Source organism: Rhamphochromis longiceps, linkage group LG3 (genome assembly GCF_057381845.1).
Source record: "Rhamphochromis longiceps isolate RC_006_pf linkage group LG3, R_longiceps_female_GT1.1, whole genome shotgun sequence".
NCBI lineage: Eukaryota > Metazoa > Chordata > Actinopteri > Cichliformes > Cichlidae > Rhamphochromis > Rhamphochromis longiceps.
This window is the reverse complement of record NC_140559.1, coordinates 65,422,413-65,440,432: the sequence shown is the minus strand read 5'-3', so window position 1 is coordinate 65,440,432 and position 18,020 is coordinate 65,422,413. Positions and strand designations below refer to the sequence as shown.

At 40.3% G+C, this 18,020-nt stretch overlaps 1 protein-coding gene across 1 annotated transcript; it reads left to right on the top strand.

Moving 5' to 3' along the window:
• The first annotated feature begins 437 nt into the window (after positions 1-437).
• LOC146675751 (mitotic spindle assembly checkpoint protein MAD2A-like) lies at positions 438-6,146 on the top strand. Its single transcript, XM_085400719.1, has 5 exons — positions 438-618; positions 925-1,071; positions 2,605-2,725; positions 5,437-5,540; positions 5,614-6,146. The coding sequence occupies exons 1-5, from the start codon at positions 555-557 to the stop codon at positions 5,784-5,786; spliced, it is 609 nt and encodes a 202-aa protein (XP_085256845.1). The 5' UTR covers positions 438-554; the 3' UTR covers positions 5,787-6,146.
• The last annotated feature ends 11,874 nt before the right edge of the window (positions 6,147-18,020 follow it).

Sequence of the window (18,020 nt, the reverse complement as noted above, 5' to 3'; positions counted from 1 at the left end):
GAAAAAGACAATTACTGACTGAGAAAAAAAACAACTATGATAAAATAATAATAATAATTAAAAAAAAATAGCACATAGACAAACATAGCAAAAAGAGAAGTACAGAGCCAACAAGACTTAAAAGCTAGCATTAACTGAAGTTGTCTTTCTTTTGTTTTGCAATTTTCTGTTTTGCAGAGTGACTTTTCCAAGTCTGCATACAATGGTTGTTTGGACCCCTTTAGGATTAACAAAACGTGGTATCTACAATATTAACTTATTAATTCAGTCATTTGTGCAGTGACACATTACATTAATATACAGTCAATTACAAGGTAGAAAGGTCTTTAATTATTCTACACTGCTCTCTAGTGTCGAAAAAATTGTAATTGTAAGCGTAACCTAAAACGTCATCAAAATCGCGACGCAATCTCACACGCATGCGCAATAGTGTGGAAGCTGACAAAATTCAAACTGGGTGGCGGGTAGTTGAAGTCGGTAGACGTAGAAGAAGAAGAAGAAAATAAAGAGTACAATCTATTTACTGTTGAGAGCTAGACCAAAGCGTTAAGAAAATGACAAGCACGTTGAAGGGAATTACTCTCAAAGGAAGCGCGGAGTTAGTAGCCGAGTTCTTTTGTAAGTATTTCTGTTATTTCGTCTTTTAGTCGCTCGTTTTCGACACCGAATAATTTGTAAAGACTGTCTAGTTGTCTGCCCTTCTATTGAGAATCGTGAACGTACACCATACATCGTTTCTATTCTACCGAGCTAATATATTAATTGATTCCCAGTTAGTTTTCTCTCGTGTTATTCGCTTTCTTGTGTAGTTGTTTTTGTAATCTTCTGTGCCTTTCAAGTTTGAATCATATAAGCCTCTAAAGTTTACGAATACTGGAATTCCGGCGTATTTGAAGCCTTTGATTTCCCCATTGTCATTCACAGCTTTCGGCATCAACAGCATCTTGTACCAACGGGGCATCTATCCTCCAGAGACATTCACCAGAGTTACCCACTATGACCTGAGTCTCCTACTAACTACCGACCCCAAGCTGAAGAGCTATCTGACTAACGTGGTGTCTCAACTTAAAGGTATCTCAATAGTGGGCTTCCCCACTCGTGACACAACTAAGGAGAAAGTGGAATAACTGTGGAACTGAGTGAGCTAACCAACTGCGGTCTGAAGGCACTCCAGTTGTAGTTTTGGGCTTCGAGTTCTGTAGCTATATCTACAAGGCTGCTGGCTTACGGCAAGAAATCTTACTCACGGTTATTTTGGTCACTATGGAGATGCTTTTTTTTCTTCGTTTTACATATTTACTCTTAGACCTTGAAAAAAATGTGGACATATTGTACTTAAGAAAAAAAACAAAACTTCAGTCTACTTTACTTTAAGTGGATTTCCTTGAACACCAGATAGAAAAGAAAAAACGTAATTGGTGAGAACTGAGCTCACAGCTTGGTGGGGAGTGACTTTGGATTTTTATGGAGAAGGCAAAGTAAAGGCAAAATCCGTAGTGAAGTACAAAATAAGATGATGTTTGTGAACAATGAATGATTTTGTCAATTTATTTTGCTAATTCGGTGATCGTCTTTACTCAATAAATAGTAACTTGTTAGTTGCGATTGCTGAGTAGGGCCACGTGGTGGTGCATTTCCCCCTCCCTTTTTTGTTGCGTTGAATTAGATCAGAGTCAGAATCGGAAAGACTTTATTTATCCCCAAGGGGCAATTAACGTACAGCAGAGCAGCATGATGTTGAAGATGAACGCAGATGCCTATGAGACTCATGCCTGAGATTTTAATTGGTATGACCTGGCATCTTATGATCAATGTTAAGTAACATACAAAGCAGCACACGTGAGTTTCCATTCCCATGTTACACAAATTTGTGTTAAGCTACTCTTAGGCTCTTGTCAGGTGAACTACAAGCTATTTCTGGTTAAAAACGCTAGATTTTTAATTTTTGATTTACCAATTTTTGATTTTGCCATAAATACTTATGTATGTGAATGAGGAAGGAGATCGGTGCACCCTTTTCTGTCCAAGGTGATGCCATTGTAATATTTTATTTTATTTTTTTCCTAAATCCAATGCAATGCAACTGTTGATGGCTGCCTCCTCAGGTTTCTTCCTGTTAAAAAGAAGTTTTTTTTATTCCCATCAATGCCTAGTGCTTGCTGTTCTGGGATCATCTGATTGTTTTTCTTTTTAGGCCTGTGGGGTCTTTACTTTAAAGTATAAAGTCTCTTGAAGCAACTGTTGTGATTTTTAGTGCAATGTAAATAAAACTAAATGGAGTAAATATCTCTGAATTGTCAGTTCAAGTTTAATGTAATTCGTACCAGAATATTCATATTTTTGGGTGCATATGTCAAATCACTCAAGCTCTCAATTGTGTAATGCTAAGAGTAGTGAAATTACAGAATACAAATCAATCATCATTTTTCTCACAGAAATTGTGATCTCTTGGATACTATATCCAAGAGATCAATATTTTGTATCCACAACTATTGTGGATACAAAATTCTGTGCATGTTTGTATTATGTTTTTAGGGTATTTAACTACCTCTCACTTTGCATAACAAACTTTAATAAGTGTTGCTTGCTCTTTTGGTGTTGCAGAGTGGCTGTTTGAGTGCACTGTGCAAAAGCTGGTGTTGGTGATCACGTGTCTGGAAACCAACGAGGTGCTCGAGAGATGGCAGTTTGACATTGAGTGTGACAAGTCGGCTAAAGAGAGCAGGTCAGGACCTCTATTACCTTTTTTTGTTTGTTTGTTTTGTTTTAAAGGCTCCATGCTAATGGTCATTAATTTTCTGTCTTCTAATTCCAACACCTGGCATGTTGCACTTGTACTTCCCCCACCGTCAGTTTGAGTGGAGTGATATATTATATAAATTGTTTTGAGCTTCAGGTACCCCAGGTGTGGACTATCAGGTTCCTGATTGGCAGTACCTGTGCGCATGGACTCTGCAACAGTGATTAGCTTGTCTCATTACAGAGAGATATTGAGATGAGATTCTGCAACCAGTGGCAATCTGGGACATGAAAGATGATAATGCTCAGCCCACCGAAGAGTGTGGTTTATCAAACTACCGCCAGAATTTGGGAGTAGGGAGGATGCAATGGTCTGCCTACAGTCTAACCAATTGTCGTTTAGTTTTGTGCTGTTTGTGCCAAAGTGATCAACATAATTAAGCTGGCTGGCTTACAACAAATGCTGGTGTGATCAGTATGAGAAGGAGCTGCCAGGCTGTTCTCCAATCAGTTGTAGCAGATGACTGCCTCTTCCTGAGCCTGGTTCTGCTGGAGTCGTCTTCCTCTTTAAGGACAGTTTTTGAGAATCTGCTATATCTTGACATGATTGTGTTGCACAGTTCTTAGATGCACATTCATGCTGTTGTTACTCAAGCAATGATATTAAAACCTTAACTGGTATTTGGCAAATTAAGGTCAACCCCTGCAGCAGCATGAACTCATGCTGTGTGTCATCTGCAGCCTCAGTAGCAATCTGACCAGGTTGTGTTCAGTTTTATATAAGCCCTTTCCACTGCAGTGTCAGATTTCCGTGGCTTGCAAGAGAGAATCCATTGTTGGCTTCTTAGGTTGCATCCCATGAGCCTCAACATTAGGTGTGTTGTGAGTCTGACTGCTTTTATGCTTGGCACTACTGTATAGAATTAATATAGCCATTCTGTCAACTTCACCCAATTTGGTAATTCTCCTCTGACCTCTTCAATTAGCACTGGATCTTTTAGATCAGTAGTTTAGTTTCTTAAATCAGAATAACTCGTACTGCTACTAGCTAGCATGACGGAGTTTATACAGCTGGGTGGATGCTATGATGTTACTGATAGTGAACTTTATTTTCTTCATAAGGTTAGTTAGTAGAGTTGCCAAACGCCCCGTTAAAAAAAAGAATCGTCCCGCATTCAGAGAAAATATTACGCGTTTCGTATTGAGCTGAAAAGGAGCACAGTTTGTCCCGTACTTCAGCTACAATGAAAAAATAAACACACAAAGCTGGATTTATTCTGTCGTTACGCTGTACAGCTGCCTCTTCTTCTCTCATCCGCTCCCCTCCCTCTCCTGTTGCTACTTCAATCATGAAACTGATCAATGATCAGCTGATCGTCTCTCTTGTTTGTTTTTTATTGCCCACTTTGCGCCAGAAAGAGGAAACTGCCGGATGTCGCGTTAAACAACAGCAGCATGTTTAAGCTTGATCAGCTGTTAGAATTTATTTAATATTAATTTCTACTATCAGCTGATGTTTGCTGGAGCCACAGCTGTAAAAGCTGCTGGTCATGGTGTCGGTTTGGATATGTGGTGAGAGGGAAACATGAAGATGAAACCAGGAGATGTCCTTACTGAATCATCAGAGCCGAACAGGTGATGGAGAAACAGGTTTACCTTTTAGGTGACATGAATGAGCTGAAGGGAAGTTATAAGGGAAGGAAGAAATACACAGATACATCTGTAGATTTGAGACAGAATTCACAATGTGTTTTTGGGACTTTCAGGTGTTTGGACCAATGTTTTATTTTCTGATCAAACCAGAAAGCTTTAATGAGCAGCTAGACTTGTCTCACATTAACTGGCTGAGTTAATGCCAGTTAATGCAACATCGAAGCAGCTGGAATCCATATATGTGCGTGTTCATGGAGCTGCATTTTCACCTGCTGGACATCACTACCTGACAAGTTTAACTGTCTTCAAAACATTACAGAGGCCTTATTGACAGTATTTGGTTCTACATATCTGTGTGAGCAGATTTCCTCTCACATGAAGAGTGTCCTCAGGTAGCCGTCTGAATGCTGGATGCTCGGAGCCCTGTGTCTCTGAGTGGGAGACCAGAGATCAGAGTGTATTAACAAACATGCCATATTGGCTCAGTTTATTTTTCTTATCATTGTTGCGAGGAGACCATAAATAGCATTTGTATTTTCTGTTGTACAGTTCATTTGCTGTTATGGATGAAAAGTGTCTTTTTATTTTTTTGTTTCAAAATAGCTGAAAGCTGCGAACTATAAAGTGGTTCTATATAGTGTGTAACTGTTAATATAGAGCGTTATTCAATTTCTTGCTAATACAATCATATGGCACACTGACTTCTGAGGACATTTTAGATGCACTCATCATCAGAAAGGTTGCCTACCCCTGCTCTAAGGCATCTGGACAGATCTGTTTACTTACTTATTGACAGGAGTTGAATGGTGCAGACTTTGGGTTGGTTGGCTGATTTGTCAACACAGATGTGAATTTGTATGTTTGCAGTGGATTAGTTTTTTTGTTTTGGTTTTTTGCAATAAAATGACATGAAATTTGTACTTTAGAAGAGTCTTTACAACAGATTATGTAATTTGGTTAAATGAGCATCTGTCATTACACTCAACTGACTATTGTTTGACTAATAAATAATGCATGTTAACTGAGTTCTCATGTGTCTCCCAGTGCACCCAGAGAGAAGTCCATTAAGACAATTCAGCATGAGATCCGCTCAGTTATCAGACAGATAACAGCCACTGTTACTTTCTTGCCCCTGCTGGAGACGCCATGTGAGTAATGAGACTTTTGACATTTGAGCCTTTGATGTGGTGGTTGGGTAATAATTTCAACTCCTCCCCTCAGGTGCTTTTGACCTCTTGGTTTATACAGACAAGGACCTGGTGGTTCCAGATAAATGGGAAGAATCAGGGCCGCAGACCATTGACCAGCCAGAGGAGGTGCGTTTGCATTCCTTCACCACTTCGATCCACAAGGTGAACAGCATGGTGGCGTACAAGAAGACTGAGTCAGCTTAAACTTCTAAACCACATGAGCTGTTACAGCACCGACCACTGATTCTCATAGAAACCAGTAGATCTAACACTGCCGTGTCTTTGTTCACTGCCTGTGCGTGACTGGACAACGAGGACCTGTTTTCCTTTGTTGAGCTTCACTGTGTCTTATTTGTCAATATGATAAGGACATGAAGGAAATGTGTTCTTTCTACATTGATGTAAATATTTCTGCCACGTGGCATTTGTCTGTAGAAAACAACTGTCTTTTCTTTAGTCTTTTGCTTTCTTTCATTCTTTCAGTCTGTTTTAGAAGATAGTGGTATATATGTTGAACTTTTATAAAATGACATAAATAAATGCATTTTGCTTTTTCCCAAAGAAGTGATTCTGTGGTTTTCTTTTGTTCAGGAGGTGCCAAGGTTTTTCATCGTGTTATTTATTTTGGAGCATTGTATAAAAGATATCACATGGTTTTTGGAGCCTTGAGACGATGCCGTCTTGGGGTGCATTTCAATAGTATAAGCTGACCTTTTCATCAAGGTCAAGAAAGAGAAGTTAGTTTGGAATGCACTCTTTTAGTAACGTGTTTTAATAACTGGAAAGCACACTGACATCCATCCATCCATTCATTGCTTGTTTAGTACATTTGAGAAATTATAGACAGCACACAGGAGACATAGTAAATAAGTATTATTTAATGGGACATACTATTCACTTCGCTCACAGTGTTGAAAGGTGTCGACAGTTGCAGATGTGTAACACCATCATAGTACCGTATCAGCATATTACATTTTGCAAAAGAAAACCCACAATTCTCTTACCTAAAAAAATCCATCCATCTGTCGTGTAATGTCCTCTCATATACATGCAAAAGAAAAAACTGACAACCAAGCAGTGAGGGTTTTTTTTTTTTTTTTCTCCAGAGAGCACAGAGGCTAAGCTACAGGCACAAGTAAAATAGTCCTGGAGACTTATTCAATGTACAAATGACAACCACGGACACAAATTAACTTTCTGAGCATGTACATCTACAAAAGTGCTTGAGTTTAAATGAGTCTGTCATGTCCATTAGTAAGCTGTTCATTAAATGCACCTATGTGGCTTCCAGACCTCTGTGACTCCTCATCAACAGTTTATTGGCTGGACAATTAACTGTTTTACCAGTTCTGCTGATTCAGCAGTTTCATTTACCAAAACATTTCAGAACTTTTTCTTTTCTGCATTAAAAAAAAAAAAGTTCTGAAGGGTAACAGTAGCATCCTTCAAAACTAGATAGTAAACATTCTAGGTGTAGAGAAAAATGTCATAGTAATGTTGCATTTTCTATTTATTCCTAGTGTGGACATGCTGAAATCACTTTTATTGAGGAGTAATTGTTCCTTCTTGCAGGATCAGCAAAAACCTGCATTTCTAGATAACATTTTCTAGATAATTGTGTGCTTTGACAAAAGAATGACCTTACAATATAGACTCCAATAAATATATAAAACAAAAATAAATATGCAATAGTTAAGACAGTGAATAAAATGTACGAAAGACTCAAACCCACGTCGTGTGTGTGTGTGTGCCGTGAAGACATAACAAGTCTATAAGATTATTGTGACACTAGTATACTACTAAGTATATAGTAGTTGCATTGTTTTCATCCCACTAGAATGGTGCTAATGGTGCTAAAGCTCCATGAACACTGGAAGCGACATACTGAATATAGACCATTCCAAGTGAATCACATCCCACAACTTCAAGTGATTACAGATGAAATAACCACAGGCAAATTCTTTGACTGTTCAGGCAGAGTAGAAAAGTGCTAAATAAGAATCAGTCCGTTTACCATTTCCTATTTGCTAAGGGAAGATTTTTTTTTTTAACCGAAGCAACTACCAATAGGAATAAAGAATACATATGAACTGGAAGTAAATATGTAGAGCTTCCAGTGTATGCAGCTTAACCATTCAGTGTTCCCTAAAGTTCACTACCTTTCACAGATAGTGTAGGTGAGACCATCAATATGAAAGCCACTCTATGCAAAAATAACAATGTCTATGGTAATAAATATAGCTTAGTGCTGACTTTGTTATTATCTCTGGTGAGTGAGAAAAAATGGTGGTGACAGGATAAAATGACCATGACCTCAGAAACCATGCTTTCTTGTTATGGACACATTTCATTCCTTTCTGTTCATGGTAGGGCTTAGCTGTAAAACTAGCATACAACTTTTTAATGAATGTTTGATAGTGGGGGTGGAAAGGTACAACTTTGATGTTATTTAATAGTTTATCTATTTTTATCTGTTGTGAAAAGTACTCACAAGAATTACTGATACTGAAGAGAAACCTGGGGGTTGTTCTTATTTTACAGTAAACCTGACCTCTGACCTTGAGATCACCTTGACTTGAGAAGGTCACAGGACTCAGACTTATACACTATTTTAGGTAGCTGCACCTGTGGTATCAATTTCAGAATCCTACACAAGTTATCTGATTCACAAACTTGGGTGTTGATGCTGCCCGCCCGTCTGGCAGCGTAGCCCCAAAATGATGAGGAAGATAAGGAACATTTCTTTGAATTAAAATTTTTCTAAAGTGTTATACTTTATAGGGAAATTGGTGAATTTAACATGGAAAAATTTCTTTATTTGCATAATTTTCAGTTTAGAAATCTGAACTTTGAGGCATCAGACAAAGAGCGATTCAGAAGACCCCTATGAGCAGAACACCAAGGGAACAGTTCACCCTGCCCGGGATAGGGTTACTGGGGCCCTGCCCTGGAGCCAGGCCTGGGGAGGGTGCCCGCGGGCAAGTGTCTTGTGGCCAGACCTTAGTCCATGGTGCCCGTCCGGTCACAGCCCGAAAAAGTGACATGGGCCCATCATCCTGTAGACCAACCAACCCCACGGCTTGGGCTCTGGAACCAGTCCCCTGGAGAGGGCTTGGACTCTGTCTCAGTCTAGTTGTCCCTGGTGAGAGGCGGGCTGGAGTGGGTATCCTAGTATTCCCTCAGGTTGCTGCCTGTACGTGGTGAAGAGAGAGCTGAGTGTAAAAGCAAAGCTTTCAATTTACCGGTCGATCTACGTCCCTACCCTCACCTATGGGTATGAGATGTGGGTAGGGACTAAATCCTTGGCTCCTCTGTGAGGTGTACCGGGCACGTCCCACCAGGAGGAGGCCCCAGGAGAGACCAAGACCACTGGAGGGATTATATCTCTTGGCTGGCCTGGGAACGCCTTGGTGTTCCCCTGGTCAAGCTGGAGGAGATGGCAGTAAATGGTTCTTAACAGTGCTTTTCTACTCTTCTGAGCACTCAAAGTGCTTTACACAACTTGTGCATTCACCCATTCACACCCATTCGCACAAACACATTTCCTTAGTGCTTTCTAACTAACATTCACACAATTCAATTCAATTTTATTTATAGCGCCAAATCACAACAAAAGTTACCTCAAGGTGCTTTATGTTGTACAGTATATCCTATAATAATAGATACAGATAATAGATATCTATGTTTTTAGATATAAATAGTGAAACCAGCATTACCAGAAGGATATCTCATATGTTGATCTCCTCAGTAAGGAGTGTTTGCTTGTTGTGTCACTGTAACATCACGAGCTGCAGAGCTGCTGAGAGAAACTGAATGACTGACCTTATGTCCATAAGTTTACAACCCAACTATATCTTCTGTGGGTATTTAAATATTTAAGGAGAAAATAAGAATTAATTTCTTTCAGGTCCATCCATCCATCCATCTTCATCCGCTTTGTCCGGGGCCGGGTCGCGGGGGCAGCAGCCTAAGCAAAGAGGCTCAGACCTCCCTCTCCCCAACCACCTCCTCCAGCTTATCCGGGGGAATACCAAGGCGTTCCCAGGCCAGCCGAGAGATATAATCTCTCCAGCGTGTCCTGGGTCTGCCCCGGGGCCTCCTCCCGGTGGGACATGCCTGGAACATCTCACCCAGGAGGCGCCCAGGGGGCATCCTTGTCAGATGCCCGAACCACCTCAGCTGGCTCCTTTCGATGTGGAGCAGCAGCTGCTCTACTCTGAGCCCCTCCCGGATGGCCGAACTTCTCACCCTATCTCTAAGGGAGAGGCCAGCCACCCTTCGGAGGAAGCTCATTTCTGCCGCTTGTATCCGCGATCTCGTTCTTTCGGTCACTACCCACAGCTCGTGGCCATAGGTGAGGGTAGGGACGTAGATCGACCGGTAAATTGAGAGCTTCGCTTTTACACTCAGCTCCCTCTTCACCACGACGGACCGGTGCAGCGTCCGCATTACTGCAGCTGCAGCCCCAATCCGTCTGTCGATCTCCGGCTCCCTTCTCAATTTCTTTCAGGTTCCAATGTAAAATAAGTAATCTATATAATATATCAGGCATTACCCCTTTTTGCTTCTGTTTTGGTTAAAAAAAAATGCTGAAAGAGGAGAGAAATGATCAGACTATCAGAAAAGAAGGAGCATGTGCCTCTGTCTGCTATCATCTGGCCAAACCATGGTCACACTGCCACCTGCTGGGACAAAGATGTTATGACAGCTACAGGATTGTTTAGAAAATAGAGAGGCCTATTTAGTTGAAATTAATTATTTTAGGGCATTTTCAAATGAAAGTATTTCAATATGTAGTAAAATGATGTATAAATTATTTTTTAAAGTATAAATTATTTCACACAAACTTGATCACATATAAATATAAATGAACCCCAAATCAACTGTGTAGTATATTCATTTCATAATTTTTCAGCACTAACTCATAATATTTTACAAGGACATGGTTTCTTTATATATATTCTAATCTTAAGCACTTAAAGTGTTCATGACACATTCATTCAATGCTTCAAACATGGGGGCTATAGGTGGCGTGTACTGTCTTACCCACGGGCACTTTATCATGCAGAATGGAGGAACCTGGGACTGATCCACTGATTTTCTGAATATTGGATACGTGCCCCATAAACATTACAGGGTGTATAACCCACTTAATAAATAATTAAATAATAATAATAATAATTTTCTTAGCAACATATTCAGTCATGGTTGTAGGTGCACCCAGGAGAGCACGCCATGTCATCACAGAGCCTCGGTTTATGTTAACATAAATGTAGCAATTTCAAATTTGACCTGATGATGGCAGTGGTTTTTCACACCTACACTGCCAAAAGCCAGTTAGTTAGAAGTGTGTGTGTGTGTGCGCGCGTGTGTGTGTGTGTGTGTGTGTGTGTGTGTGTGTATGTATGCCTTATTTTCACACTTACTGTCAAATTTGGTAGAGAACGACTCTGTTGACCTGCAGCCCTGATCATAGGCTCTGAAAATGGATTTGTATAAAAACTCTCAGTCATTCCAATATTTTTCTCAGCTCCACTAAAACAAGATGTAAGTCTGCACTATAATCCCATCTTGGCAAACATCTGGACAAAAAGGAACGAGGATGAAAAGATAGTGTACTGTGAAAAAGCCTTAAGCCTAAAAGTCTTTATTCCCTTATTTCCTGGGACTCAAAGTTTTAGTCTAGCCTTTGACCTTTGTGAGGAGTTGTGCTTTCTGAGTGCTCTTGTTATTTTTAAAGTGTTATTGACTGTTACGTGCCTGTGTTGGTGGGTTATCTGTTTCTTAATGTGTGTATGCAAATTCACCTGTGCAGGGGCTCGGCTGTGATTGGTGGATCTAAGGAACGGCCTGATGTAACTGGTTCCTGCTGTGGACATGGACTATAAAAGGGCGACCGAACAGCTGCGGTGCGGGGGGTGTGGCAGACTTCAGCAATAGCTATTTGGTGAAAGGGTCGGGCATGTGTGTGAAGTGCGGGGCAAGTAGGGGTGAGCTGCCGATTATTTTGGGAAGCCTTCTTTTCTCCTGTGTTTTTAGACCAGGGAGGTCAGACTGTGTCATTTCTTTCTTTTCTTTTCCGTAAACAGGTCAGAGGGGAACCGAAGCCTAGGTTGAGTTTTGTTTGTTGTGTTGGCCTTAGCTCACCCCAAAATTATACACTCCCACTACCGTGAGTGCCATTGTTGTCAATAAACTGTTGCTAAAAGTCCGATGCTGTGGCTGTGTCTGTTTGGGCGTGGGAAGTCACGGGACACCCCGCTCTTGTTACGGTCATTTCGAGCCGGGTCGTAACATTGACCTACAGATCTCCAGGCTTTCTGAAGGTCTTTCAGAATTTACCTTTGGCTGCTTTTTCACTTACTTCAGTCCAGTCCTTGTGCCTGAGCATTTTCTTGTTTGTTAAATCACCTAACACTGACCTCTGTATCATTTAAGCATTAGAAATGTGCTTAACTCAAAGGATGAATCATCACTGTGGAGGACAAAAGAAAATTCCAGATTACATAAGAAGTGGGTCAGATCATTTCGTATGTCAGTGTGGAGGATGTCAGGAGAGAGGTGCAACGTCTACAGACATCCGTGAAACACAGTGGAGCCTCCATTATGGTCTGAGGCTTAATTTCAGCCAGTGCTGTTGGAATCTTGTCTTGTTGGAATACATTTACCTAACAAGCAAAATATTCCTGGTTCAATTCCTTAAGGCAGGGGTAGGCAACCTTTCTGATGATGAGTGCCATCTAAAATTTCCTCAGAAGTCAGTGTGCCATATTTCATTTACCATTTACCATATGATCACATTAGCAATAAATTTATTTACGTTCTATATTAACTGTTACACACTATATAAAACTCTCTTATAGAATTATATTTGTTCGCAGATTTTGTCACCTAGCAGCGAATAGTTATCAGCTATTTTGAAACAAAAAAAGACACTTTAAACATAAAAACTCCATAACAGCAAATGAACTGTACAACAGAAAATGGAAATGCTATTTATGGTCTCCTCACAACAATGATAAGAAAAATAAACTGGGCCAATATGGCATGTTTGTTAATAGAGGGATACACATGTTAATCTGATCTCTGGTCTCCCACTCAGAGACACAGGTCTCCGAGTGTCCAGCATTCAGACGGCTACCTGAGGACACTCATGTGAGAGAAAATCTGCTCACACAGATATGTAGAACCAAATACTGTCAATAAGGCCTCTGCAATGTTCTGACTTGTTGGTATATGTATGATTTCTGTACATTTTACGTCAGATAAAAACTTTGGTGTGAGATTTAGATAATTATTTAATAAAAGCTAGATATGTTAAACGAGAATAAGAAAGAAAAGTATTTCTTTGTGCCCCCCTTTCCCTTTTAGCCCTACATGCCCCCCTGGCAAAACTTTGCTAGACCCGCTCCTGCACAGTTACCAGCTGTCAGCTACCTAAAAAAGGATCCTGGTGTTATTTGTCTCTCAGAAACAGTTGATAACTTCCCTTCAACTCATTCATGTCACCTAAAAGGTAAGCCTGTTTCTCCATCACCTGTTCAGCTCTGATGATTCAGTAAGGACATCTCCTGGTTTCATCTTCATGTTTCCCTCTCACCAGATAACCAAACCGACATCATGACCAGCAGGTTTACAGCTGTGGCTCCAGCAAACATCAGCTGATACTAGAAATTAATATTAAATAAATTCTAACAGCTGATCAAGCTTAAACGTGCTGCTGTTGTTTAACACGACCTGCGCTGGTTTCTTCTTTCTGGCGCAAAGTGGTAACATCAACAAATTAAATTTCTTTTAGCAATTTTTTTTTAAATGTCACAATTCCATCCCTGCTCCTTTATCCGGGCTTGGAACGGCAAAAGTGACCTGAAATAGGCACTCTGGTGGAGTTACTTTGTGTGTGCGTGTTTATAAGTAGTTTTAAACCTTGTAATCAGCATAACAGTAAAAGAAGAACTGACTGCGTTACAGTCAGTGCGGGAGCAGCGGCTTCGGTCATTTGCAGTTTGGACGCATAGGTGTGAACATCTCCTGCAGCGGGGGGAGGACTATCCTCCGCCCGTGAGTGCTTTGGCCTACAGCAGCACCCGCTGCTTACTGAGAGTAAGAGCAATACGCCCTTTCACGTCAAAACGTCGTCATAAATAAGTCTCCAGTAACACCAGAAAAAGTCACCAGATTGGTGGCTAGTTGCTTTTTAGAAAAAAAAGTCGCTTAGGGGGTCTGAAAACTCACTAAATATAACGAGAAAGTCGCTAAGTTGGAAACACTGCTGGACCGGCGGCCGCCTCGAGTCTCTCCTCCTTTTATCATAGGTGATCATTTTCTTCACTTATTGAATGTGATATGAAAAAAGTGTGATGATCCTCTGCTCTCTCATTGCTTTTAAATACAGTTCCTACAAAATCATGTAAGGACACGCGATGATCATTTAACTCACAAAATAATAGATATATATACAGTGGCTTGCAAAAGTATTCGGCCCCCTTGAACTTCTCCACATTTTGTCACATTACAGCCACAAACATGAATCAGTTTTATTGACTGGCAGCTGTACTCGCAGCAAAAGGTGGTTCTACAAAGTATTGACTCAGGGGGCTGAATAATTACACACACCCCACTTTGCAGTTATTTATTTGTAAAAAAAAATGTTTGGAATCATGTATGATTTTCGTTCCACTTCTCACGTGTGCACCACTTTGTGTTGGTCTTTCACGTGGAATTCCAATAAAATTGATTCATGTTTGTGGCTGTAATGTGAGAAAATGTGGAAAAGTTCAAGGGGGCCGAATACTTTTGCAAGCCACTGTATACAGCCCCTGATGAGAATGTAATGACATTGAAAACAATATAAAGCCTGGATGTTGCTCATTAATACCCTCGAAAGTTCCCCAGTATGACAAACTTTGGCCTTTGTTTTGGTTGGAGTTCCAGTAAATACGCTGCTAACGCTTCTAGAAGGCCTTCCTGGAAGGTTTGAGTCTGGCCTCTGACTGGTACCGTCAGGCCAAACCACGGTCGCACTGCCATCTCTTGGTACAAAGATGTTACGACAGCTACAGTCCCGTTTAGAAACCAGATCTCCAGCTGATCTCCAATTTTTTAACCACTAACCACTGATAGTTTGTAAGCAGATGGCATATGGCAGGACTTTTGAAGATTTATGATTATTATTTATTTAGTATTTTCTAAACGTAATAAAAAGGACTTAAAGTGATTAAGAAACATTCATAGAGTTCCTTATCTATCACACAAACACTGTATAGTACAAGAGTGTATATCTTATCTACCATTAAATGAGGCGTTGTTGTAGCTCAGAGGGGAGAGCAGGTCATCTACTGTTTAAAAAAAAACCTGTTTCAGTCTACATGCCCAAACTCCACATTTCTCTCCGATGTGTTAATTAGAATGTGAATATTAGCTAGAACGCACTTTGGCAATGAATGAGTGTGAATGAGGTAAATTGTGTAAAGTGTTTAAAGTGCTAAACCAGAGTAGAAAAGTAGAAAAATTCTTTTACAGCACTTTGGTCAACAGCTGTTATTTTTACATGTGCTATAGAAATACATTTGACTTTGAATATTTGATGACCTGCTCTACTTTCAAGGAAATAAAGAATCCATAATGTATATAAAAAAGTATTAATATCCATTTTCTTAACGACATATTCAGCCATGGTGGGAGGGGACCATAACCCAGCAAGAACAAGGATAGCTGCAGTGGACAGTTGCCATCACAAAGCTTCAATAACAATTTGCAGAGTAAAATTTGTAGAGTAATTATGAAATTTCAAGTTTGGCCTGATGATGGCAGTGTTTTTTCACTTCCACACTGCCAAAAGCCAGTCACTGTTACACAGAAGTGTGTGTTAGTCTTATTGTCGTTTGAATAACACATTTAGCACAGAACAGCTCTTTAGCTGTTGTACAAGTGTAGTGTCACGGTCATGGTCACACCACATGTGCTAATCATTAAAACCTTTGTATTACCCACAATTATTTGTGGATCAACTTCAGACTTCACAACAACAAAATAGTTTGCCTTGTGGGAAATGTGTAACTAGGATGACTAAGCACTGACCTTGACCATCATTGTTAGAATCCAAGGTAAAAGTTGATCTTGGAAAAATATAAAAATATAAAAATATATGGACACGGGTCCATCATCCTGCAGGCCAACAGGAGGCACCGTGCATTGTATGCCGGGCTGCAATCAGGACCAGAGGCCCTGGCGGACCAATCCCCGGCTACCAAGACTGGCAACTGGGACATGGAATATCACCTCTCTGGTGGGGAGGACCCTGAGTTAGTGTGTGAGGTTGAGAGGTGCCGGCTAGATAACTATTCTCCTGGAGAGGGCTTGGACTCTGTCTCAGTCTGGAGTTGCCCCTGGTGAGAGGCGGGCTGGAATGGGTATCCTAGTATCCCCTCAGCTTGCTGCCTGTACGTGGTGAAGAGAGAGCTGAGTGTAAAAGCAAAGCTCTCAATTTACCGGTCAATCTAAGTCCCTACCCTCACCTATGGCCGTTCAGTTGTTGTCTCGCTCTAACATCACAAGCTGCAGAGCTGCTGCGAGAACAGGAGTACACGAAAAGCTGAAACTTTCTATTTAAAAACTGTGTTTTATATTCAATTTCGATCTTTAGGAGGGGGAAAGACCCTACTATCTCAGTGTTGCAGAAGAAATCGAGACTAATTACATCAGCTTCTATTGTCCAATTTTTTGTAAGCCTGTTTGACTTGCAGCCTCAGTTTCCCATTCTTAGCAGCCGGTCTTGTGCTGCTCTATCCCATCTGCTCCAATTTATGACATGCTGTTCATTCAGAGATGCTCTTCTTCTTCTTCATTACCATGCAAAATTCAAATTTACTTGAATGACCTTATGTCCATAAGTTTAGAACCCAATTATATCTACTGTGGCAATTTAAATATTTAAGGAGAAAATAAGAATTAAAGTCTTCCAGGTTCCAATTTAAAATAAGTCATCTATATAATAGATGAGGCATGACCCCTTTTAGCTTCCGTTTTGGTTACATATATATATATATATATATATATATATATATATATATAAAACAAGCCGAAAAGCAGCACGAGGGATCAGTAAAGCTGCAGAAGAAGATCAGCAGTAGCTTGGGGGTATGCTGACAAATCCATGGATACAGATTGCTTCTAATTTCTTTCATTATGAGCAATAGCATTTGTTGTCTCTCTTGTATCAGTGCCTGTCACATATAAAGGAGAAGCTGCGCTGGTGCCAGATGGAGGTCAAGGTGAAGAGAGAGCAACTGACTGAGGTGGAGGCCATGGTGGCTGGGAAGAGGGACCACCTAACCAGGGTCAAGCAAGAAAACAGTCGCCTGCACAGACAAAACCTGAGGTTGAAGGAGCAGCGTGGGCTGCTGGGCAACAGGGTCCTGCTGCAGGACTTTGAGGATACTGTGAATGCCTCTGACCAACTGGAGGAACAACTAGAACATCTGAAGTGCTGGCAAGCCGAGATCCTCTTCAGCTGTGGCGGGTGGAAGAGTCAATAATGACTAAAACTTTATCTCAGGTTTCAAAAAGCTATGAAAAAAATGAGAAAAGAACACATTTAGCTGGAGCTACCAGGAATGAGAACGAGCACTAGCCTTTACAGTTTGATACAGTGTAGAGTCTCACTGTAAACTAAGCCTGCGTGCAGTAAAACTTGGAAAACCATAATCTGGATAAGAAGTCATGGTCGGAATTCCATGCATCCTCTCAAAAAAGATTATCATCTTAGATAAGGTGACTCAGACATGTTGAAGCAATCTTAAAAACATTGATAGAAATAAAGATACATTTTTGTGCAGTTTTTGTATTTTAATATGAAAATTTACTTTTTTTTACCAGAAGGTTTTAGTGTATTTGTCCTGTAGTAAAAAGAAAAATAATTAATTAAATTTAATTTTACAAAGAAAACGTAGTAGCGGTTAATACTGTCACCTCACAACTAGAAGGTTGTATATTTATAGTTCATGGCTGGCTTCAGCTTCTGTGTGAGAATAACTGGTGATTTTGAATTGCCTGTAGGTGAAGATGTGAGAGCGACTGGTCGTCTGTCTTCTCTGCCACATGTGGATTTCATACTTCTTAAACGTTACCTTGACATCTTTGATAGACTTTCTAGCCAGAGATTGTGTTCAGCAATATTTAATCCAACTATTTATGGATTAAAAAGACAAAAAGACTTTGACAGCAATTGTATGAAATCCATAAATTATATGTATATGTATATATATATATATATATATATATATATATATATATATATATATATATATATATAAAACACCCAGCACGCCCCTGCGGGCGGTTTTATCCTTCAAGCTCGGGTCCTCTACCAGAGGCCTGGGAGCTTGAGGGTCCTGCGCAGTATCTTAGCTGTTCCCAGGACTGCGCTCTTCTGGACAG